This window comes from Gallinula chloropus (assembly GCF_964237585.1).
Source record: "Gallinula chloropus genome assembly, chromosome: 1".
NCBI lineage: Eukaryota > Metazoa > Chordata > Aves > Gruiformes > Rallidae > Gallinula > Gallinula chloropus.
The window spans coordinates 55445506-55470397 of record NC_140085.1 but is presented as its reverse complement, the minus strand read 5'-3'; the positions used below and the strand labels follow the sequence as shown (position 1 = coordinate 55470397).

The 24892-nt window shown below is 43.7% G+C and overlaps 1 protein-coding gene across 1 annotated transcript in view; it reads left to right on the top strand.

Annotated features, from left to right (window-relative positions):
* The window catches only part of PLEKHG7 (pleckstrin homology and RhoGEF domain containing G7), a gene marked incomplete at both ends in the record, with an annotated part of 34060 nt that overhangs the window by 4896 nt on the left and 4272 nt on the right, over positions 1-24892 (top strand). The window contains 12 exons of the mRNA XM_084272569.1: positions 2512-2639; positions 3982-4022; positions 5938-6033; positions 7146-7295; positions 9236-9331; positions 10207-10302; positions 11413-11526; positions 13151-13325; positions 15230-15345; positions 16131-16224; positions 19486-19565; positions 21076-21235. Coding sequence (XP_084128695.1) covers positions 2512-2639; positions 3982-4022; positions 5938-6033; positions 7146-7295; positions 9236-9331; positions 10207-10302; positions 11413-11526; positions 13151-13325; positions 15230-15345; positions 16131-16224; positions 19486-19565; positions 21076-21235 — 1346 coding nt within the window. The remainder of the gene's footprint in view (positions 1-2511; positions 2640-3981; positions 4023-5937; positions 6034-7145; positions 7296-9235; positions 9332-10206; positions 10303-11412; positions 11527-13150; positions 13326-15229; positions 15346-16130; positions 16225-19485; positions 19566-21075; positions 21236-24892) is intronic.

Sequence of the window (24892 nt, the reverse complement as noted above, 5' to 3'; positions counted from 1 at the left end):
AGGAGGAATTATTGCAGATGATATCTCCTCAGCTGCTTGAGTTCAGCCCTAAAGTATAAGCACTTCTTTCACTCAAACACTGAAGTGATCTGACCCCAGTAAGAAAAACAAACAGCTAAAGAAAAAAGCAAGGCTACAGGGTCTGCAGGCATAAAAAAAAAGATGCTACAATATTGCATACGTACTTCAAAACTGGAAAATTGCATTACACAGCACTTCAGTAGTTTAATTTCTCTTGTAAAACCAACTAAAGCATCTAATGTATCTAACGTGCCTACAGGCATCCAGCCAGGTGATTGCAAATACCTGTACCTTCATCTGTGAAGTATGAGCACATAATTAAGGCATCTAAGTCATAAATCAGCCCAGGCATGTCAGATTGCAAAGATGTATTGTAGATACACATCCAAGTGACCTTGGCATGCTCCCACACATCACCAGCTTGCATACCCCATGTGAAGAGCTTGTTCAGACATATGTGGATGAAGTTCAAGACCTTTTCGATGTAGGGAAACAACATCATTTAACTAGGTCATGATAAAACTATGCTTACCATCACTGATCTTCCAGCCTCCAACTTCAGAAACATAGTCTGAAATTGAAGGAGGCTAGATCCTTTAAAAAAACAGTAATAGACTGGCAAAATTTTATGGTGAAGCCAACCTGAAATAAACCTGAATTTCCTAGTACAGGAGTGACAACTTTAAGAATTATCCTTGTATTATATGGCAGCATCTGGTTTGTGTAATAACCCAGCTGCCCAAGAGACTGCATTGTATAATCTCTAGAGGTTTCAGAAGCATCTTAATACAACTGTTACCAACACTTAAAATTTGCGCTGGGTCGCACCTCATCAGGAAACCATCGCCCTTGCCCTGGTACAGGCTGGCAGGCAACCAAGAAACAGACCCCATCCATAAAAGCTCTCAAACCACATGTTAGGTTCAATTTCATGAGAAACCTCAGAGTTTCATTGTAAATCCCTAAAGTTAAACAAAGAGATACTCTGTTCCCTATTCTACCAGGACTACCAGGAAAGGAAAAGCTTTCATAGAACTTGTACATTCCACATTGTACACTCCTCAACGAGTCATTTTCAAGCCCTAATACTCCAGTTTTTCAAGTCTTGAAGTCCCAGACCTGTCCCTCCTGACAGCCTACAGTCCTCTCCCTTGTCTTTCATCTGTACAATTTAATTGGTTTAGCTAAGGCAATTGCAAGCAATGTCACTGTCAGATCATAACAAAAAGCATAATCTCCATGTCCTGCTACGGGCATCAAATACTTGTTCTCCATCTCAGAGTTCATCTGCCAGCTGATAAGTCATCAAGTGACTATTCATGCACTTGAGGGGAAAACACACACCTGCCAGGGTTCACAATGGGTGTTGGCAAACAGCTAGATACTCGCTGTGAGGTACCTACCTAGGCACAAAAAGCAACAGGAATTATACTTAACAGATGAAATACACCACATATGCCAAATGGTGACCGAAAATGTGAATTTTTATATATGTACACACACTTCATGTCTCCTCTCTCAGCTACTGAATTACTGGCCCTTCAAACTCTGACACAGTCTTCATGCACCAATCAATTGAGGACAGCACAACAGCAGTTGTAGAGAACAGTCACGTCGGAGCATCATACTAACACAATTAATTAGGTATTAGGTGATTTATTAGCACAAACCAAAAAAGGTTTTTGATGTGCACCAATAGTTTCTGTATTTGAATGCAAGCAGCCTCTGGCACAAATATGCTGTTGAATACAAAATGCCTGTGTCACTTCACATGATGGATCTACATCCTGGACAATGCCCTCAGTTAGTAACAACAGGAGTAGGAAAGGGCCATTTGTTTTTGATCAGCAGGGCCACTAAGCCATATTATATTCAAAATACAAAATATTTGAATTAGCAGCAAAAATGCCAAAAAGATTTAGAAAGAATACAGCACAAACTAGCCAAAAGGTTAAATATTTTAAATAAAAGCCCACCACCCAGTAACACCCCCCCACACATTTTAACTGTTTCATTAGCATGCTGTCTTTTCTTGAAATCACCAGTTACATATACAAAGGTTAAAAGTAATCACAAGCCACCTATCAGCTGGGGACATGGTATTTAACTGCTCCCTTAGCCTTGAGTGCTAAAGTGATCATACTGATGTCTCCGCTCACTTTTTGCCTAATCTCAGGAGAACCCAGGAATTTCCAATATTTAAATTCTCTAAGTACCCATTATCTGAAGCAAGCCATGGCCTTGAGCACCTTGATCTTAGCAACAATGTGGAGTTGGGAAGATAATTAGATATGTGCTGTCAGTCACTGAATTCTTCTCCTGTGTTCCTTTACCATTCTTCTACTGTGTTCCTTCAACACACTGTGCCACAGCCACTCTGATTTGGGTTTTTTAGCTCATTTGCTCCTGTACCAGGAAAGGGAACTTCAGAAGTTTCCCCTGCAGCCACAAGTGGAGAGAGATGACGTGTGTTGTTGTTTCATCTCACAGATCAGCCGAGCGCAGGCGAAGCTCCATCATAGTGAGTCTGCCAGGACTCGAGGTGTTCCCTGGAGACCTCCTGGTGTCAGACAGTGCCATGGACTACCTGGCCCACACTGCCCTCCTGCTAGGTGCAGGTCAGATACAGGGTGGGGTCTGCTCATCTGAGCCCATCAAAAGCCACAACTAAAACACGTGTGGTATGGGGAGGGAGCATCAGTGGTGCTATGGTGATACATGAGGTCTCCATGGGGCCTCACACCAGGGTAACTGCATTCGTCATTTTAAAATTCCCCTCAATGTATTTTTTTCCCTGCATTTTATTGTCAAATGCAAAACATAAGAGGTAGATGGGGGAGGGAGGAGAGCAGGACACAGATCACCTCACTCCTCCTTCACAGGCTAGAAGGGACCAGAGCCAGGACAGGATCTCCATCTGCAAACAGCTGAGTTACAAATTCCTACCTGCATAGCTCCAAGCAGAGGGAAGAGAGTGGTCCATGCTACTCTTTCCAGTAGTGGTCTAATCACAAGGGTAACAGACCCAATTCATAGCTAGAGGATGCTCACAAGAACATCCAACACTGAAACACGACCTGCAAGCAATTTCCACAAATGCCTATTGTGGAATATAATATAGTGTGCAGGATGATTGCCGGACACTAGAAGATGCTGGTGACAAGAAATCAACATTTTCTGAAAATAAGGTAAACATCCAGCAGTTTCATGGTAGCAAACGACAGCTATCCCCATAAAGAACGACCAAAGCCTTCAAAATCCAAAAGGAGAATTTCAACCATGACTTCCAGTCACATACAGGCCTGAAGATTGGTGCTGCATATAGAAAACTTTAAAATCTCTTGCTGAAAAAACAGAGGAATTCCTCACCTCTCACCAGTGCATTCTTACATCTAGATCCCCAGCTTTCCCTGTGCCTCACTGAGGACCATGAATGACAGCCCACACCACTGTCCCCACCCCATGACAGAGCAAAGGCTTAGGCTTTTGTAGGATTGTTTATTCACAGGAGTTTAAAATACCTGTATAGCTCCAAGACATCACTAATGAGCAGACATAGACTAATTCTTGCTTTCAAAACAATTAATGTCTTCAAGAATTGGCTTGAGGTATGACATGTTTTGGCAAAGTACTGGCAATCCCACACTGATCAGATGCAGCAAGTGGGAGTGTTTGGCATCATCCAAGATCCCATTACAGACAGACATAGTTCTTGCTGGGAGGAACCCAACAGGCTTAATGGACTTTAAGTCTGGTGCACAAACTGCTTCAACTCAAGTATTAAATCTGAGCCAAGTAGAGTATAGTATATATCAGGCTTTATCTAAAAAAAAAAAAGAAAAAGAAAAAAAACAAAACACAACAAACATAAGCCCCACAAAACACCCCCACTATATAAATAACAATTTTATTCTTACCTATTTGTTTCTTGATGGATAACACATTTGTTTTACCCCTTAGAGTCCAAAAAGCCACGGTGGCCATTTGCCAAAAAAGGAATCGTGAGTATTTCACCATGGGTTTGGGTTTTTTCCCTTCTGCTGACCTTGCTTTTTCCCACAACTAACCTGGGTAAAAAGAGTTTCCTCACAGCCCTTGGAGAAAGGCAGCCAGCGGGTGAGCTGAACTCAGAGGTTTCAGCCCACCCTGGGACTGCTTGGACATCAACCAGCAATGAAGGTAGGGTGGCTCCAGTGCAGCCACCGGTGCCTGATGCACATGAAAAGGCAGAGCTGCTGCTCCCCATCCACGGAGGGTGGTGGGAGGAAAGGTGCCCTTAGCACGGGGAGGACATAGAGGGGTGGGAGATGTAGGAACTCTCATTCAAGGTGTTCCAGGATGACAGCAGGTCCAATGCAGCTCCCTGGAGTAAGAGAGCACAAGGAGGGTAAATCAGTCAATTGTTACTTTGACCACAGCATATCCTGTATTTTCTGCTAGACCCCAGTGCCTTACAGCTCTAGAGCATCTGCCTAACTCTCACTCACATGGAAAGGATCTAGGCTTTACTATCAAAGCAGGTCTTTAGGTGCTTTCTTAGGCCTTTTCTGTCCCCATGGGCACCCTCACACTCACCAGGGAAAGCATGCACACCAACATGCTTCAGTTAATTTCGTCATCTAACACATTTCCTTGCCTTTTCCAGTTACGAAAATTTTCACTTGCTGTGGTATCTGAATTCCCTTTTGGGAGTGTGGTTCATCATTCAAAAAATCATTTAGAAGTATCCTGATAACACATAATTGTGAACAGTCTCTTCTTAATAGTTTTTTCATTTTCTCTTATATGTCTCAACTGTCAAAAAAGAGTTTGTGCAAGCAAAAGCTATGCAAGTAGCCAGCATGTATAAGAGCTCCCACCTCATTTGATAGCATTTCTACAGTATTTGAAGGAATGTGGCCTAAACCTGAGAATTTTTAAATTCAGCGAAATATTTTAAATTTGCAATATAATGCATTTGGTATTTAGCCAAAAGTGACTTCTGAGGCTACTAAAGGACAAAAAAAAAAAAAAAAAAGAAGAAGATTCATTTGCTGGTGCATTTGTTAGGGGTGTGTAAAAATAATTGCAATATTGTTTCTGCTCCAATCCAAGCTATGTTTCAAAATCGTGAGTTGAGCTTAAAGTCTGAATTTGGATTATTACCATCAAACACATATTTCAAAATTGGCTGGAGTTCAGTGCCTGGAGTTCAGTGCCTAAAGTTCAGACAATAGAAATCCATGAAGTATGAGCAAACTGTTCCAGACAGCAGATAAAACTTAGGCAAACACCCTATAAGTTTGGCTCACAGCACTAAATTAGAGTCCATAAATATTGGTTAAACTTTTTACATGGCACTGTCAGCCTGCAAAACAAAGCCAAACCAAAAGCAATTGTTTTTATTCCATGATCCCTCACACAGGCAAACTCCCCCTGCACTTTAAGCTGTCTAAAAGCTTGGTTTTATGGACACTACTCTTCAGCTGGCCAAAGGAATTTTTTCAATACATAGCTCAAAAATTAAACATGATCACACAAGCTTTATATACCTATGGCAGGAGGATGATTTCAACTGAGTTTCTTGTCCCCTATTTCTGGCAGTGCTGAAGGAAGCAAAATATTTCATTCGCTTTGTCTTCCAAGGGTTGCCCATTGTCTGTTGCCATAACAATGATTTGTCCTGCCAAAGACTTCTACGTTACATAAATAAGACCTTATGCACCTACACCTTAGCCACCTACACACCCCACCCATAGTTACACCTAAACCTGCCATCACCTTCTCGTCTCTGTGTAGGAGAGCCTGGATGTGAGGAAATCACTCCGTTAAGGGCAAGCTCGTTGCAGATCAGAGCAAGGTTACTGAGCTGGGCAGGTTCTTAATGGTCTTTAAATCACTGTATGAATCAGGGGTGGTTTGTTTGTCATTCAACAGGGTAAAGACAGACAGAAGCAAGCATCTGATCTGGAAAACTGTCTTTCAGCCGCTAAGATCATAGACAGCAGCACATACGAATTTTTCTGCCTTAAGGTATCAAAATACTCAGTATGCTGTACCAAGGATACTTAAAGATGGGGGATAAAAAATTTGTGGGTTTTTTTAAGTTACCATTTTTTCACTACGTTAATTTGGATACAAGACCTTTCTGTAAATTTAATGCGTAAGCATAAGGCAGATTTTTGCTGTTTGAAATGGAGTGGCAAGGGGGAAACTGTGAGTGTCAGAGAACGTTAGCAAGGGTCCTCAGAACCGCAAGGATTTTGCCAAACTGCCCTAGATCAGGGAGGTACCACCCCCAGAAAAAGGCATCAACCTCCCCAGCAGCACCTGCAGGCATAGGGAAAGAAATAGCAGCATCACAGAGATACCAAGTAAGGCACAGTCAAGACCAGTGCTGCCTTAGGGTTTGCGTTCAGAGGCAGCAACATAGAGGTCAGTGCAAACACCAAGGTTCAGCTGCAGAAACTCCATAAAGGCCTGTCTGCTAGATCAAGACTTCTGGCCCCCAGGGCACCCTAGCCATAGAAACACCAAGCTTGTGCTACCAGGGCAATATTTGGATAACCCACATCTAATATTACCCCCCCTCATCTCCCAAAGCAAATATTTTGCTTCTCATAGCAGGCCATTATATGCAGTTCCCCAGACATATAGTTGTTGAGGACTCCTGTCAGTGCCTAACTTACACGTGACAGTCTGATTTTGAAGCAGGTCAGTAAGGTGATAGTGGTCACCTTAGGACTAAACAAAACAATATCCAAGTACCTTTGAAGACCCAGACCTTTGGTACCTTGATTTTACCATTTGGAAAAGAGGAAACTATCGCCCATCCCTGCTTTCCAGCAGCAGCACGGTAGATTAAGTTCCATTTGCAAGCTGCCCACTGTTTTTTGATACAGCACCCTAGAAACATAGGCTGTCACATTGTGTTACTTCTAAATTCAGAGTGAAATTGTAAGAATTTTTGAGGAAAATATCAGTATTTTAAGTCTTCTTACAGAAACCTTAAAGCTATAAAAAGAAGAATCACTAATAGCGACAGTCAGGCTTTTTACATGGACAAATAGATCATGGATTCTTTTTGTAAGGTCTGAAGCAGTTGATGCAACAGTCAGTGGTTTTCTTTCTTCTTCGATCAATAGAGTAAATCTTGGCATGATTTTATAAAGGAGCAACAAACTGAGCAGAAAGATGTAGACAGCCGGTTGGAAGTGAAAAAAGAAGCAGCAGTGTGGGAACTTTTCACAAGCGAATGCACTTACTTTCTGGATCATTTGCTGGTTCTCAAGATGGTAAGTTCAGATATATATAATTTCTCCAAAATAATGAAACATTATTTGCCCTGCTGTCAGCATGGCAGACACAAAGCCTGTAACCTCCCACTGGGCATCTATGGGGGAATCTTTGTTTTTCTCCCATCTTGTCTGCTCATCTCGTTTCCACAATTCCCATTGGTTTTTATCTTCCTGATGGCATCTCTTCTGGACGTGACTTTCCAGTGCTTTGCAAACCCCATCTGATTGCATACCCTCCTAGTCATTTCAGCAGATGTTCCACTATTTTTCTCACTAAAGCTGAGCTGAGGCCACTCTCACATTATTTTACTGGGTATTTCCCTACTGTTAGTCTGTAGCATTGTACTCTTTGTTTAACTTCATATAGAGCTGTGGTTAGATTATCCTGACTAGAGCACAAAAACCTCAGAATTCAGCAGATCTGTAGTTTGAATATCACAAGAAGACAAGCCAACTAAAGGCCAACTCCTCTCCCAAAACCTCAAAATCGCTTCCAGCAAGGTGAATTTTAAGAGCTTTGCAAGATGGGCAAGAATATTACACACGGACACAAGAATAGCCACACTATCTACATTCATCACACTTCAAAAGGTAGTGCATCCATTTAAAAGGATGGGAGTTTCTCCAACCATCTTCAGTCATTTTTCTCTTAGTCTGCACAGACAATTGCCATTTTGTTTAGTCAATGGAAAAAGATTAGTGAAACATTTTCTGTGTTGCTGAGAAGTTAGCCTAGGCAGTGCAAGAAATACTGTGAAGTGATTGGAAGAGTGTGCTGAATTCCTCCTTGGTGGGCAGAACAGGGAGAAGAAAGGGGATGAGAAGACCCAAGGCAGGATGAAGCATTCTTCCTTCTATACACTTAGTCGAGCGATCTGAGAAGACTAAGATTCCCAGGTGAATCCTGGAAGGAAGAGGGTAACAGGAGACATGCAGGCCCCTTAGTGAGTCTAATGCAGGAACCCACAGATGCAGTCAGCCAGCCCTGCGCGACCCATCGATGATAAACTATTCAGCCCATGCCAGCTTCCCAACTTCCCCTGACAAAGAAAGAACCCATTGAATTTGGCTGGCCAGTTTTACAGATACCCAGTACTCTTAGTGCTTCCAAACATAGAAATATTCCTTTGGTTTTAATGAATGTCCACAGGGGACTTTAAGACCACCGTAAATCCCCTTTAAACTCCTGGGTCAGCGGTTCATGGCAACTGAAGAATTACACACAGCTAAGCAAAGGCTCTCACTAGCTCTTCAGTCTTGACACCTGAGTGATGGGGTTTTGTTTTCATTAATGTTTTTCACACACATACAGAAAAATTCTACTTGGTAGAATTTTTAAAGCCCTTTTCAGATCTAGGTCAGATTCAGCACAGCTCCAAGATCATCATCAGAGCTTAAACAGTATAAAATCTTAAACAGCCAATAAATACATGTGTGGTTTTCACTCCATGCAGGTTAATAAAACAATCCAAAGAGAAGAAAACACTTAATGAGCCCTCTATTTACGAAATTCCAACAGTATTTTTTTTCCCATAGTAACACTGAACAACTTCTATGGCAGCAGATGCATGGGGTGGGAAGGAAAGCATTTAGAAAGGTCATAGAAATCTGTAGCTATGACTCTGACATTGCTAAAGCCTCCATGCAGATCTGCAGGGGGCTCGGTTGCCCCCCTGCCAGAGAGCACAGCAGGGACATAGCTGCCTCTGTGGTAGCCGCAGAGATGTCACTCATACCCTCCACACGAAGCCTAATATTTAGCCTTCAGGCAGGTCAGGAAAAGTTTCTCAGAGTGTGGCCTTCTATCCTCCTCAAATCAAATAATCATTATTTCATAAGAATTACAGTGCAATTTTTTTCTTTTCGGGAGGGAAAAAAAAGATAAATGTACTGAATTGACAAGTATTAAATAACATGGATTTGGTTTGGTTTCAAAGGTATTTATGAACACTCTAAAATACCTCCAGAGTAATGAATTTCTCTTGGATGTGGATTTGTGGAGACTTTTTGCTAACCTAGAGGAGTTAAACAAGGTGAGTAAAAAAATAAAGTCAGTCTCACTGAGATCAGGGATCAACCAGCCCAATAAAAGGAGATGAGAAACAACCCATAAAGCTTCTATGCAGATTCAAGGCTCACATTTGTAACTCAGTTCAAATAATTACTTTCCTTCATTTCTATTTTATGTATCATTGGGGATCAAATTTTACCAGTGCAAATTACTCTCACGTGCCTCCAGCAAAAGATAAACAGGCATTTGAAAGGTGTAAAATGCACCCTTGTCAAAATGAAAGAATCCTGCCCCCATAAATACACCCAAAAAAGCAGTCCGTGCAGCCACAACAGCAGTTCATAGCACTATCACAGAGGGCAATGTTCCCGTCTGGCCTAAAATTTGGCCTAAAGCTGAATCTGGTCATGAATTTTTGTGCAAACAAGGTGTTCAGGAGGCTTATGGGGACTATGTAATATCTTTATCACGTTTTATAGACATTTCCTTCACCTCCAGTAGCATAAAACAAACTCAGACTGTGAAAGATAGCATCTTTAAATGACCATGAAGGCTTCCTTACTTGTCAGAGCTCTGTCATTATACAATCAGTGTTTTCCAGCAGATACTATTCATGTATTGTAACTTTCCATGTCGATTCACGTTAAATTCAGCTATTACCCTAAAATATCACAATGTAAGTGGGTATTTGTGTAGATCTGTTTTAGCTTCTGACTAACCAAAGCATTCCAGGCATAATTCTGAAGCTGGCAGTAACTCGGGCAACATCACGAGGCACCCCAATAGGCCTGGAGCCTTTGAAAAGACCAGGAATGGGAAATAAAGTTGGTTTAAACTTCATTTCAGAAGATCACTCATGCTGATTTATCCTTTTCTTTCTTTTCCTCCCTTACTTAGATAAGTCTCAGCTTTCTAAAAACATTTTCTGAAAGCGTGAAGGAGCATGTCAGCAAGTCAGAGTCTCCGATGGATTTCAGCTCCATACTCAGAAAGGTAACAAAATTAGAAGCATTCTTGCTTAATGTCAGCAGGTCCTTGCAGCAGACCATTCATCATAGCATGCAGGTGCTTTAGAGCAATCAAGTCAGTCAAGGACATGCCATCTGTCACAGGCAGTTTGGTCACAGCCTCCAGCACCTCCTGTCAGTATGATGTTCGTATTTTTGTTCATTGGCATGTTTGAGTTGCTCATAGAAAGGTGCTCTGTGCAAGGAACAGTGTAGAAAGACTTTCCCTTCTTGTGGAACCATAGTCCAGACATTGAGGTGACTTCACCACAGGCAGAGGAGAACTTCTCCCTCCATGGAAGATGTTTCAGGGTCCAGCCCCCATTGTTGGATGTTCCCAGCCTCCTTCCACTTCATCAAATAGATCCTCCCTTTACTCTGTGGACCCACAAGTGTATTTAAGTGCTTAATTAAGAGCTTGATAGGACTGGAATACATATTGCACTTTGGCCTGTGACTGCTAAACAAGAGAGAGGCACTGACACAGCTGTCCTGCTGCGGCCGAGCAGTGACAGCCACTAGAAAACTTTCGGGAAAAGAATGAAACAGATCCTACCTCAAGGGTAGGATTTTAAAAAGGGAAAGGGTGGATAGAGCTTGGCTTCTCACTCCCTTTACCTCTGACTTCAGGCTTTCTTATCAGTACTGTGTGCATGAGACAGAAAATCCCCGACCAAACTGAGTTTTATCATGGATAGCATCCAAGATCTCCAAGAGCTAACAGACCCAGATATAAAGCGACATGCTATGTGAGGCCACCTAACGCCTCTGCACAGACAGTGGCTTTTATCTTCAGCTTCTACATGAATTTCACATCATTTGCTTCTAATCAGAACAAAGTCTGGGAAAGCGTCACACCTCTGCAGAGCTGTTAGAACTCTGCTCCCCTGTGTTGATTGAGCACTGTTGTGGGCTTTTTTGCTACTTTTTGACTTGCCCTTTACTTTTTTAACTCCCCCTTTCCCTCTCCCCCCTATTTCCCTAGGTGCAAGGAAACCTCAGGTAAAAAGCCTGTTACAAACCCAAAACTGTTTCTCCTCCCTTTGCCATGACCTCTTTTTTTTTTCTTGCTAAGTTTCCAAGTTTTTTTCTGCAGTTTTTCCAGGGTGACCTCTGCCAGACGCACCAGATGTATTGCCTTAATTATACCTCCGCTGTCTTCTACTTGGAAAACCTGAGACAGAGAGAAGATTTTGGCATCTATCTGAAAGTAAAGCAATGGTGGTGGTGGTGGTGGTGTCTTCAGCCCTCCTGCCTTATGACAGGATTTTTACAGCAGACTAGGGAAGTTCATTGGGAGCAAAGCTGTGCAGATGGCATTTCACACGGGTTTTCTTGAACTGCAGAGGGTATCATAGATACAAAGTCGCCCTTCTGAATGGATGTTCCCCTGTATATGTGAAAGATCCATACTTGTAGTTTAGAACAGAGGAGAGGGGAAAACCAATAAGAGAACAACTGGCTGCATTTTTGCAAGGAGCAAATACGCCAGCCTCTGTCATTCAGGTGTTTCCCCTATAATGCCTCAGCTTGGTGACCTCCACCCTAACGAAGTGAAATCGTTACAGATATCAGGAAACAAAAATCAACAGCTGCATTGTAAAACCCCTCTCAAGTGTTCTACTTTGATGCACGTCCTGTGTATCAGCTTGGTTTAGATGTTGGGCAGGAACACAGTTTGCACAGTGTTATATTCTTTAGTGGAACAGGACCCAAACTCCTCGAGTGCCAACCAGCCCCCAGCCTCTATGCTATGCTGCATCAGCAGTGACATGTGCAAACTTCCAAACTGGAGAAGCATATGATGGTTTCCATTTGCTTAAGGAAAGGGGTATATGATAGAAGTCAAAAAAAAGGGGGAATAGAAATTCCCAGGAGCATTTTATGTTGTCATGTCTTGAGAGTCACAACATGAGGGAGCAGGGTGGGTTTTGTCTGAGCCCTGCTTAGAAAGCCAGGCATTTTTCCTTGCTTACAGGTGTTTGCTGACCCACATGCCCACAAAGGAGGAAGCAACATCCTAGGTAGAAGAGCAAGGGTGGAAGAGCAATCAACTCCGCTGCAATGGCAGCATTTTAGCTCCTCTGAGGTCTTACTTAACCATAGATAAAGCATATGTAGAACTTGGTATCAAAACACTACCAGTAAGTCAGCATTTACCTTCCTCTAAGGCTGGAAAGAGCTGTCAGTGATGTCTTTGTAAAGTTACAGCAGGTTCTGTCTTTGTAGACACTGCATCTGCCTGATGTGACAGCTCCAGCCAGTGCAGCTGTGGTGTTCCCACAGAGAGAGGTCTGCTCCTTCTGACTTACCATTAGCAGACCAGTGTGTCATGATAGAGAAGATCATGAGAAAGACAAGCCTGAAGCAGTGGGCCTTTCTCACAGGCAGCCCGAAGCTCTTTCTAGCAGCCAAACTGCACCTTTTAGGGCGTGGGAGTTTCACATGACTTGCTCCTTGACAAAGATTTCATACACTCACGCCTAGGAAAAAGGTCCCCTGTGGGAAGTAGCAGGTGACCTTAAAACATAAGGTGACCCTCAAATGTAAGTGAGGTTTTACTGATGACATTACAATGGCAGAGAAATGGCAGATCTGCTAGAGCAGCCCCAGCCTCTGAAATGGGAAGCAGTGATGCAGAAAGTGCATCTGGAGGAACGATGCAATTCCCCCTGTAGAGAGCCTTTACGCTGCCCTTGCTCTCACTGTGTGAAAAGTTCATCTTTAATTAGTCCCTGTCTCATTACAGTCAGCTGCTGATGCAGAAAACTGTTTGCTACCTCCCGTCCAGGGAGCAAGCTGATGCCTAAGGCAGATTTCCCTGTCTTCAGCAGTGGTGTGAACAAAATGAACAGTGCAAGAGGCTGCATCTGCCCGAGCTACTGGTGACTCCTTTGCATCGGCTGACACGCTATCCCCTCCTCCTCAACAACATCTGGAAGAGGAGCACTGATGAAACAGAGAAAGGCTTTATCTGGTCACTTAAGGAGAAGGTGGAAAAGTCCATATGTAAGTAGTTAAGGTTAAGAGTCAAGCCTGCAATTAACAATTACCAGGCTATGTGGCCTTTTTGTGCATGTCCTTTGAGTGTGAATGGGTCTGGTCTCCCTGCAAAGACACAGTGAGGTTGTGCATGCCTTCCTCATTCTGTAGGAAATGATTGGTGCCACCCTTGTGCTGTCAAAGCCTCTCTGAGCAAGGTCACGGGACTCCCAAATCAGTGAGTCACTTGTATTTGTTCAGAATCATCGGCAGTGACACGCAAACAATTAAAAGCAGATCACAAATTGGAACAAATCAAGAAAGATCTCAAACAAAGAAGTCTTTGAGTTGGATTTATGTCTAGGGAGGATTTCTTGGGGCTAATCCTTAATAGGATAAAATTGCACTCACAAGGGGAATATTATGTCAGTGACCTTTCAGTAAATGACAGGCTCCTACGATGTAAAATAACTGAAAAGCTGTCTTAGCTACAGATTTTCTCTAGCTATTGTGGAAAAAGAAGGGGTTGGTCCAGGAATATATACTCCCCCCCTCTCTTGAATTTTAAGTAAATAATTTATTAATTGTTCAGGAAGCTATAAGTGCATCTCTAAGTGTCCTATGGTCATACAGTACATCAGCAAATAGGTTTATTCCCAAAAGTCCTCATGCAGCCTCCAATGAAATCAAAGACAAGATATCAAAACGATTTTCTTACCAGCTTTGTCAGAGAGAGATGCCAGGCAGTTCTTCATCCTCACCAGCAGCACACCAAGGACTTGAGCCACTCAGCATAGTGGCTTGCTCTCTGCCACCATCCTTCTCACTGTCCTGGAGGCTGAAGGCTGGACCATCTCCTTGGGAGATAAGGCAGGGAGAAAGTCAGTGTCTTCAAGAGATGGATAATTCCAGAGCTCCTTCTTCTTGGCTCAATGACAGAACTACCACCTAAAAGAGAAACTTGGGTTCTTTCTCTTCTTGCCAAGTCTTATGAGGAGTCTAGCCCAATGGAGCACACTTTTTGGTGCAGAATAGGTCCTACAGGAAACTAAGATGGTTTTGTTGCTTGTCTGGGGAGTTTACCAAGAGGGCAGCAGGTTTAGATATGTCCCCAAAAGACCTTGGGGTATCCTGGGAATATTAATGGCAAAGAAATCAGCCCTTCCACCATTCCACCTCTTTGCAAAGGAAATTGAAGCCGGGGGGAGGGTGGGGGGGGTGACCCCTCTTTATTCAGAGACACCTGACAAAGATCTGCCTTCATTTTTTGATCAGTGACATAAGGAAATGTTGGAGTCCCAGCATTCGCCTTCTGGGGTGTTTGTGTGTCTGAAATGATTATTTGCAATGTCACTCAACACAAAAGCTTGAAATTTAAGTTACAGGTCCATTCGAGAAGTCCCCATAATGGCCCTGACAGCAAAGACTGTCCCCATTTTTCACATTCTGAGATGCCCCCATCCCAGTCAAACTCTTCAGTCACTTCTGGCACCACTTCCCTGGAATTAATTCTCATTAATTTCAACAGCCTTTTGATGAGGTTGTATATAATGAAAATTATTTTTCTCTCATTACCCCAGACAGTTTAGAAAGGCAGGATTTTTTTAAAAGAACTTGTGAAGATTACAGTTTAATTGAGTTTTATATGATTCCCCCTGTTCCCCAGTCAGATTAGTAAACACAACCTTTTCATTCAGCAGTAAATTTAAGCAAGTTTTAATGCATGATTTGAAATCCTGGCTCTGCTGACCTAAAAAGAGTTCAGTGGTTTTTGGCTTGTTTGTTGGGGTTTTTTTCAGTGAGGCCAAGATTTCATGTGGGGCTCACACGTGAGGTGCTTTAGCTTCCACCAGAGGAAATTGGTATTCAGCATCTTCCAGAAACAGGGCTGGTTTTGCCCTTGGCAGTAATTGATGTTTCACATATTTCAGGGGATCTGGAAGGTAAAGTCAAGTGGCTGGACAACTTTCAGAAGTTCAGGCAGCTGCAAGAGGTTATAATTTGGCCTCAGGTCTGGGATCGTGACAAGCGATTCTTTGTCCCAGAGGTAAGCATTTTTCTAAAGGGCATTTTTGGCCTGAAGTTGGCTGGTTGCCCGTATTCTAGTTACTGGGAATGGCCCTGCTCTAGCAGGAGCAGCTGCAGCCTGAGGGCTGCAAACACTATCACTGAACCCACAGATCAGGCTGAGCACAGCGCTGTGGCTGGCAGGGGGAGAATCCTCTCAGCTGGCATCCAAGAGACTACGACCCTACAATCCAGGAAGACTCCCTAGTGTTTTCTTTTAGGGGGCAGAATGAAACAGGAGAGATGTGAGCATTGCTACTCCTATATAAGGATACGGAGTATTACTCCCTGTATATGAGGATACAAAGTAGAAATCATTTGCTTTCCTCACTCCACAAGATGAGCCAATGAAATTTCTATTTGCACTTAAACAGCATTACAAAAAATTAAATTACCTACCTGGGAACATGTGCACCTTTCTGCTGTGTTACACCCTTTAGCCCTACAGATGGACATTAAGCAGAGTTATGGTAACATCATCAAGTGGGTCTCCCCTCAAGGATTATGTCTGATCTCACACAGGGCTGAAAAAAACCATTAAAGTCACTCTAGAAAAGAAAAATCCAGCTTAACATTTTTCAGAACCATAAAGACACTTAAGCCATGGTGCCGCTGAAGAAACGCAGCCGTGCTCAGTGATTAGCTGTATGAGGTATTTGGCTTGAGATAAGACACACTCAGTTTGCTTAACTGCTGGTTACCTCCCAGTTCAGCATCAGATATTCAAGATTCCCTATTTTTTCTCTCTCTCTTTTTTGGGTCAAGTGTTTGAAGCAAAGCCTAAGAGAAAACAACAGTGAAAACATTTTGTCTTCAGCAAACAGACTCCTCCTTCATGAAGGGAAGCTCATGCTAGCAGGTAACATCCCTAAATGCCCTGGTATCAGGAGTTAGCTTAACAGCTACAGTATTTGGGCAGGAGTGGAAAAGAAAAAGCAAATATAAAGCTTGTCAAAGAGAGTCTGAGGAACAGCCAAAGCACCAAAAGGATAAATAATCTGCAGGATTGTTTATTGCCACATCTGGATATTCAGCCTGCTAGATGCTGAAGAAATCAGCTTGACTGGCCAATGCCTGCCACTCAAAGGGAGCATTTTACTGTTATGTCCAAGGCTGTGGTAGTAGGACAATGGGAAGTTTAGACTGTCCCACCTACAAGGTCCCCCACGTATCCAGGGACAGATGTCAACATACCTCACCTCTCTGACATCATATTGGCTGTTTAATTAAAAACTATTAAAAAGTCCTGAGGCTTTTCCTATTTGTATTTCATACTTCATCTCTATTGAGCCTGCTGTTTTGATGGATACCTCAGAGCAAGAAGGTGTTATCCTGCCACCCATCTCTTTTATGAGCAGAGCCCTCACACACATCATGACATTAACTCATGTGGGCAGCACAGAGGTCCCATGAAAGCACAATGATTTCTACAACACTGCTCACAGCTGTCTATCACCCTGGCAGAGTGGACACTCGTGTCTCCAGCCACACAGACACCATTTCATAGCAGGGCACAGGTAGCTTGCTGGGGAGCTGCTGCAGAATCTCTACCCATGCAGGACAGAAGGATTTCCTCCTTTCATGACCAGGAAACAGAGCCTGGGCAGTCTGGAGAAGACCATCACCTGAAAGGATGCATGCCACCATGGCTGCAGGGCTGTAGCAGTGGTTTAACAGAAATGAGCATCAGCTCATGTCTTACGTTTCCTTCACCACCTTCTCAGGAGCAGAGGTGAACAGAAAGGGGAGCAAAAGGGACACAGTCCAGTTTTTGGTGGTTTTGTTTTCCTTTTGACATGAGAACTATTGCAGCAGATGAGAAGGCACAACACCAGGGACATGGAGAGCAGTAGGAAAGGTGGCTGATGATGTTTAGGGGACCATGGGCAGAGAGGAGAAAATAAGGCACTGAGTCCTCTCCTGCCAACCTGTCTGCACTCACTGTTCTCTTGATGGGACATCAGCCCCTATCATTACCCCTTACCAGGAGGTAAGGGTGGCTATCAGGTGTCCACATTTCTTTCTGCAATACATAATTAGAACATGGAGAAGGAGGTATGAGCGTAACTCTTACCCACCAAGACAGCCATCTACCCACAATCTGCAATATAAAAGTGCCACTTGCCGGAGTGAAACATCTTTCAAGGAGAACATAAAATCACAAGTCAAATATAATGCCATGCAACAGAAAGAAGCACGTTCTAAAGTAACCACTCCAAACAGACTGAAGTGGTTAAGGTGTTAAGGTGAACTGTGCTTGTTTGAATGAAACTGAGGTCGCTGAGACCAGAGCAGCGTGGTGGTTTGCTCTTTTGGGGTAGTTTTTTTCCTGTAATTGAGAATAGGAGCAGCTGAGAGGAGTGGGTTTGTTCAGATGCAGGAAGAGAAGGCTCAAGGAAGACATTACTGTTGCCTTCAATGGCCTAATGGCTAGTTGTAGGCAGAGGGAGCTAAAGGCATCTTAGAGGTGTGCAGAGGAAGGGTGAGACATGGTAATGCAAGTTGCAGTGCGGGGTACTCCCCCAATAGGTATTTAGAAAAATGCATACGGATACAAGGGACTACAAAGCTTGCAGAGTCTCCTTTCCTGGACAGATTTAAGACTGGAGTGAACAACTTGCTCTAGCTTGGTCTGCTGGGAGAAGTGACTCAGACCAGAGACTGCCAGAGGTTCCTTCCAACTGGTGCCACTCAATGACTCTGTGAACACAGTATAAATAAAAGAAACAGGAAAGTCTGTCCACAGCAGCAGACAGAGTTTACAACAATTCTTTCCCATGTAACACTCACAGAAGCCTACACCCATACAAAGCATGCTGTGGAGAACCCTCTACAAAGTTTTTGACTTCATAGAAACTTCTGGAAGGGCACTCTTTATAAGAAAGACGTCTAATACACGTTAAATTGTTTTTTTGGTAGTCTTCTGAATCTCCAGTGGCACATAAGAAGGTAGTTTCTTCATGGTAGTTTCTTTATTCTCCATCCAGCTGACTGATCCATAACCTAGTTAAAATTTTAATTTTCAGTAGCTACAGGTACTGCTTTATGCAACATTAACAAGACAAGAAGTTTTCAAGCCAAACCTTTCAGAACTAAACACCCTGGACCCTGCAAGATGGCCTGGAAGCAATAGCTCTGACCTACCCTGTTTGCTGTAAAGAGGGACTGGGCATTTCATGCCTACTTTCCATGCCCAGAGATACCTTATTGGTACAGAGCAATCTGAGGACAGGTTATAAAGGATAAAGCCTGCAAAGAAGAAAGGAGGTGATTCTGTAAGTGAAACAGAACAGCAGTTTGGGAACCAAAAAAGGAAGATGAAAGAAAGATTCATGGAAAGGGATAGAAGGAGCCATGAACAAGAGAGAGATCAAAGGATCAAACTCTGCAAATCTAGTAGAGAGTCCACATTTCCTGCACAAAGTTGCTTAGAACATTACTCTTGCTTCTGTTAAATTGCTCCCTAATATTTATTATAATAATAATAACAGAGTTTTCAACACAGCTTGGAGATCAACTGGGAAGACTCAGCACTCAGACATTTTATTCCTCACATCCTCATGACTTCTAAAGATAGGCAGAAAAGATAAACCAACCCTATTTTCTGTAGTTTTTGAAAGGTTTTTGTGATGCTATCAAGTAACATTTCATGGCTGCAAAAGCCTGTCAAGCTGGCATCATGCCAGTATTTAAAGGTGGCAGGAAAAAGTGGTGTTTCCTTATTTCTTTATCTCTGCTATTTTCAGAAGATTCACTGTTGCCAGGTAGGATTTGCTAATAGTTTCTAGCATGCTGATTGTTGCATTTGTAGGTACTCCAGGGCACCCCAGATCAATTTTCCTGGCAGGAAATAAGTTGGGGTTTTTTTCATAATGAGGTAGCCAATGCAAGGCACGAGTATTAGTAGCTAAAACCATCAAGAGACCCGAGTTTTTTTAACTGCTGCATTTGAGAGTGCAGACCAGGGTGTGATGAGTAGTCATGTAGTATGTAGGAAACCACGCTTCTTTGTTAAAAGCATTTTGTAAGGCGCAGTGATTCATAGATGTGCCTCATCTTAGAAGTATTCCTTAAAATAACCACACCATCAAATGGATTTTTTTCTTGTTTTTCTTCTCAGAAAGCACAAGACTCCTTGATGTCTACCTCTTCCTATTCGATGACTTCCTATTAATTACCAAAATGAAACGTAACAAAAAGGTAACAATGGATAGAGATATACATGGCTGTGGCTGTTATGCTTTTCAGTTTGGTAAATATCTTGAATGTACATTGCAAGATTAATGAGAAAAATGCAAGATGACTAACGGGCATGAAGGATGGGTGAAACTTCCTTACGCAACCACCAAACTGTAACACATATTCAGAATCCTGATACTAGGCTCAATATGTGACAGGAGCACTACGACAGGCAGACTTTACCTTACAAGACCTTAATATTTTCCTGGTGTTGTTCTGATGGATTCCTAAGGCTCAGAAAAGTTTCAGGAATGTAAGAAATCAGTCCAGCAACCTGAGAGATATCAGACCTGTTGGCAAGAAGTTTAAAAAAAAGGGGGGTGGAGGGAGAAAGGGGGAAGATGGAAAGAAGGAGGGAAGGTTTAAATTAAATATTAGGGGGAAGTTTTTTGCAGATAGAGTGGTGAGGTGCTGGAACAGGCTGCTCAGAGAGGTGGTGGATGTCCCATCCCTGGAGGTGTTCAAGGCCAGGTTGGATTGGGATCCAGGCCTGGAGGTTGGTGTCCCTGCCTGTGGCAGGGGGGTTGGAGCTCTATGATCCTTGGGGTCCCTTCCAACCCAGACCATTCTATGAGTCTATGGTTTTATCCTCAGTTCCAACACAGCCTGTTGTATGTCACCTCTCTTTGCCTTGATTTCCCCTAACATGGAGATAATGACTCTTCATAAGAAAGTTATTATTCATGAAAGATGGTAGAGAGAAGGCTCTATAGATTATAAATCTACACATGCAGACACCAAAATAGGCCCTGAGCTACCAGAAATTCCTAAAGCTTCAGTATAGGGGTGCATCTAGCTAACTGAATTTATGAAGCTAATGTAAATTAAGGCTAAGTGGACCTGGGCTAAATCTCAAGAAGCTTGTGTTTGATTTAAAGTCTCCTTGATGTTTTGGGTTTTTTTTTTAAAGAAGTGGGTGTTCTGCCTTTGTAAGAGCTAGAGAAGGCAGGCATGAGAGATTCTAGACCACCAACACCATCCCTTAGCATGGGAAGGATGAAGGGAGCAGCAATTCCAGGGACCTGGTGCCCATAGGCAAGTTTTTTTGAGGTTTTCCCCATATATCTGTGTTGATGAACCTTCTGTGAAGGGCTTCAATTCATCTGTAGACCCAGTAATTGCGTTCTTCATGTACATGAGGGGAGATGTGGAAATGCACCTCCAAGGAATGGAGAAAAAAGTCCTGGCATTCAAATAATGGGGGTGCAGGGGGGAGGTAAAATGACTTTTGAACACCTTAGACTGACTGTTCTCTGCCTCTGGACTTGTGTTTCTATTGTGGCTTTTTTAGTCCAATTGTGACCTTGCAGGAGAGTTCGAGGTACAAATGAGTTTTTCTGAGGTTCCTCAGGCAATAAGCTGTCTGAATACCATTGATCAAAGCAAGCATGCAATTTAGGGCTGGTTGGTGCCTATACTTCATGAGCAGATGGCAGACAAACAGCTAACCAACTTCATTTTCTATTCCCAGAAACACGGGGGCTCAGACACTGGCTTAATCCCTGTCTGCCCTTCCCTCACTCCCGAGCTGCAGTCCTTCCTAAGAGACGGCGGGGTTTGCACAGTCCTAGACCAGCCCGTCCCACTAGACAGACTGGCACTGAAAAATGTTGACCCAGTCCACATTACAGGTAGGTGCCCACCTGCATTTGAACACCTGTATAAGTACCGCCTCAATGCACTGTGTACGCGGCAGGGTAAGGGTATGTAAGGCGCTGCTTGTCCTCAAACCACCCTCAGATGCCCAGAGTGCAAACGCCTGTGAAGCCAGACTGCACTGAGGCACAGGTCTGCTTTCACTGTAAGGCATGAGCCACAAATACAGACATCACGTGCCCACGGCCCACTGCCTCTAACAGTGACCTTCACGTACACAGAATCACAGAATCACAGCACCTGAGGGGTTGGAAAGAGACCTCTGGAGATCTACTCCAAACCCCCCCCCCCTCCCCTGCCAGAGCATGATCAACCTAGAGCAGTCTGCACAGGAGAGTGTCCAGGTGGGTTTTGAATGTGTTCAGGGATGGAAACTCCACAACCTCTCTGGGTAGTTTGTTCCAGTGCCCTGCCTCCCTCACAGTGAAGAAGTTCCTCCTCATGTTTTGGTGAAACTTCCTATATTCGAGTTCGTGCCCATTGCCTCTTGTCCTGTCACTGGGCACCACTGAAAAAAGACTGACCCATCCTCCTGACACCCACCCCTCAAGTATTTATAAGCATTGATAAGATGCACCCTCAGTCTTCTCTCAGATAGAAGGCCCCAATCACCCAGCCGCTCTTCATTAGAGAGATGTTTAAGTCCCCTAATCATTTTCATAGTCCCTTTTTATACCCTCTCCAGTAGCTCTATGTCTTTCGTGAACCGGGGAGCCCAGACACACCAACCACTGTGAGATACAACCCATTCACCCCAAAGGAGGTATAAAGTCTCCAATGACTTCTTCCTCATAAGCCAAGCATCTCCTTGCCCTAACCATCCTCACACACTTCTTCAAACTCTGGTGCTCTTTCCCAAGCACATTTTCAATTCCATAGTACTTAGGCAGTATTTTTTCAGTTGTCCCACTGCCCAACTCTTTAGCACACTTATCTCCTGGGTGTCCTCACACATGCAGAGCACCAATTCTTGAGGAGGCTGGAGAGGAGATTTACCTCCCGCTGCTTCTCTTACTCATCTCCCTGCCAGCTATCCAGAGGATGGAAATCACCCACTGTACATCAAAGCTTCTTTGCTCACATGTATCCAAATGAATCACCAGGGGAAACTGCCCCAATAACATCTGCTGCTGTGCCCTTGGGGGAGGAGAACTGACCCCCACAGAGAACAATCAGCCTTACCCTGCCAAAACAACATCTCTGGAGGCACCAAATCAGACCTTGGTTGAGGGAGCAGGTGTTCACTCAGTCTGATCCGCTCATGCAGGCTCTCATACACCTCAGCCTAACACTGCCCAGGTCCCAGGAGCCTCCTATATCAAAGAGAAATAGAAGAAATACAAATCTCCAGGGTCCAGAGCCTGACAGACATCCTAATCCTAAAGACTGGAAGGAAAAAGCTCAGAGAGTTAAGAGTGCTGTGTAGGAAATCAATAGGTGTGGAAAATAAACCTAGAGCCCATAAAATTTGTGATAACCTTGAAATATATTTACCCAGCGTAATTAGCATTCAGCAGCAACGCTGATAGGAAATAAAGGTAAGCAACAAAAGGCAAATGACTAAACATGAGATAAGGGGTTGAACACAGGGAAGAATAAGTTTTTTGAAATGTACTCCAGACACTGTTGACCTGCCTAAAAGGGTCTTCCTACCAACCCAGAAGAAATGAAGCAGACATGGCAGCCACCGCTCGCCCGCAGGCTGGAGAGGAGGGCATCCCCACGTTCCTGCCTAAGCCCAGACCAGACTCAGTGTCAACAGCTCCTGGGTGCTGTTTGCACATACAGCATTGGGCATAAAAAACATAATGGAGATGAGAACAAGATCTTTTGGGGGCTTTTTTTTCCCAAAAGTCAGCATTTTCCATATTCAGAGATTTCTAATCAGAGTCCTTCTCACCCCTGTGACCCAGCCACAACCAGCAGAACAAAGTTGCCTGCTGAATCCCAGTGCAGGCTCTGGCCACTGGGCCACTTCCTCTGGATTTCATTGCCCAGCTTCTCTCCCATATATTCCTTTCAGCTTCATTACAGCTGTGGCTGTAGTAGCAGTCTCTGTTACCTGTGCTCTTGTAATACCATGGAAGTCCCATCCCAATACAGGACCCCTTGGAGCGGGGTACAATACAAATAGTTAAGAAAAGTTACTGTAGGGATCTTACATTTCAGATTTCCACCACTGTATGTAATACAAGGGGAAAAACTTCAAGTGTCAATGGGGAGGGACAAAAAATGAAAAAAAAATAATTTAAATATTGTCTGGAATGCTTGACCTTGGGACATGCTGCCAATTTATTTGCAGTCTCAAGGATACTTTTACTACTTGCGGCAGTAGAAGATTAGTTAGTATGGTCTCAGAAAGGGCAGTACATGACTTGTTGTGATCCATCAAAAATGAAACCCTGTTTTTTTTGATCTAACCAGTCCTTTTGCATCCATTGGTTTGCAGAGGGTTTATCTCGCTTTGGAAAGAAACATACCTCAATACAAGGTCTAGGAAAAATAATATTGCACTATCATGGAAATACTCTTTTGGCAGCAGGCAGGAGACTGATAATCATGCAGGAAAATTCCAGCCCAAAGCCCTTCACACAGCAGCAAAGGGATCAGAGATGCAGTGGTGTATGCACAGCGCCGGGTAGGTACCCCAAAGGCAGAACAATGTGCAAACACCAGGACCCTGTACAGGAGACGTAATGTCCCATGCAAGCATAGTAGTAGGAATCCATCTCAGAAGATAGTAAGCAGCAACATACTTTCTGACTAGAAATTTCTTTCCTTTTAACACTGCTCTGGATTTAATCTTTGCAATTACTCATTGCTGTTCCACTAACAACGCGTTACAGAAGTTTGAAGGGGCCAGACCCACCGGTATGTCTCTGTATTAAAGCCTGGCAATCTTTACAGCCACAGAGTTTCTTTTAGAGAACATTACTGAAAGCTTGATGCTGAGCATTGCCCAGAAAATTTGCTTTCAGAGCTATGAAGTTGCATTTCCCACTGACCACAGGCTGACAGAAGGCACGAGTTCTGAAACATGCCTCCTCTGCTGCTGCAAATGCCTGCTGCTAACTGATTTGCTGCAGTAATCTAAGCAGTCTGTGCACCGCTTTCCTCTTCTATACAACTAGGATTTAGAGGACACTTTATCTCCCAGAAACATTTTGAGGTCTGAGTGTGGAGGACTAGGAAATGCTTGGACAAGCAGTGTTACACCCCAGGAAGATACCCGACGCACTACAAGACTTCAGAGCAAACTGTCAGCTGGAGAAGTTTATCAGACAGCTCTGTCAGCTGGGGCAGGCACAGAAAAATGATGCCTTGTCTTGGCAGCTCATGATCCACGCTCTCCTTGGGTGTGGGGGTTCAGGAGCCGGGCCCTGCTTTGGCCACCATTGGCAGGGAGGAAGGCCTGAACCTCGCTTTGTTTATGGCTACGTCGTCTCCAGCTAAAACAAGCAACAGCTCGTGAACCCAGTGCATGGCAACAGGTTGCTGTGCCCTCCTCCCTGCCACAACTTGCCCACCCAAGCACGCCTGCTGTCTGCTGCAGGATTTCAGCTGCCTGAAGATGCTGTCCCCCTCCTCCTCTCGGCCCCCAGCTTGCTTGGTAGCAGATTTAAGCCGCCCCT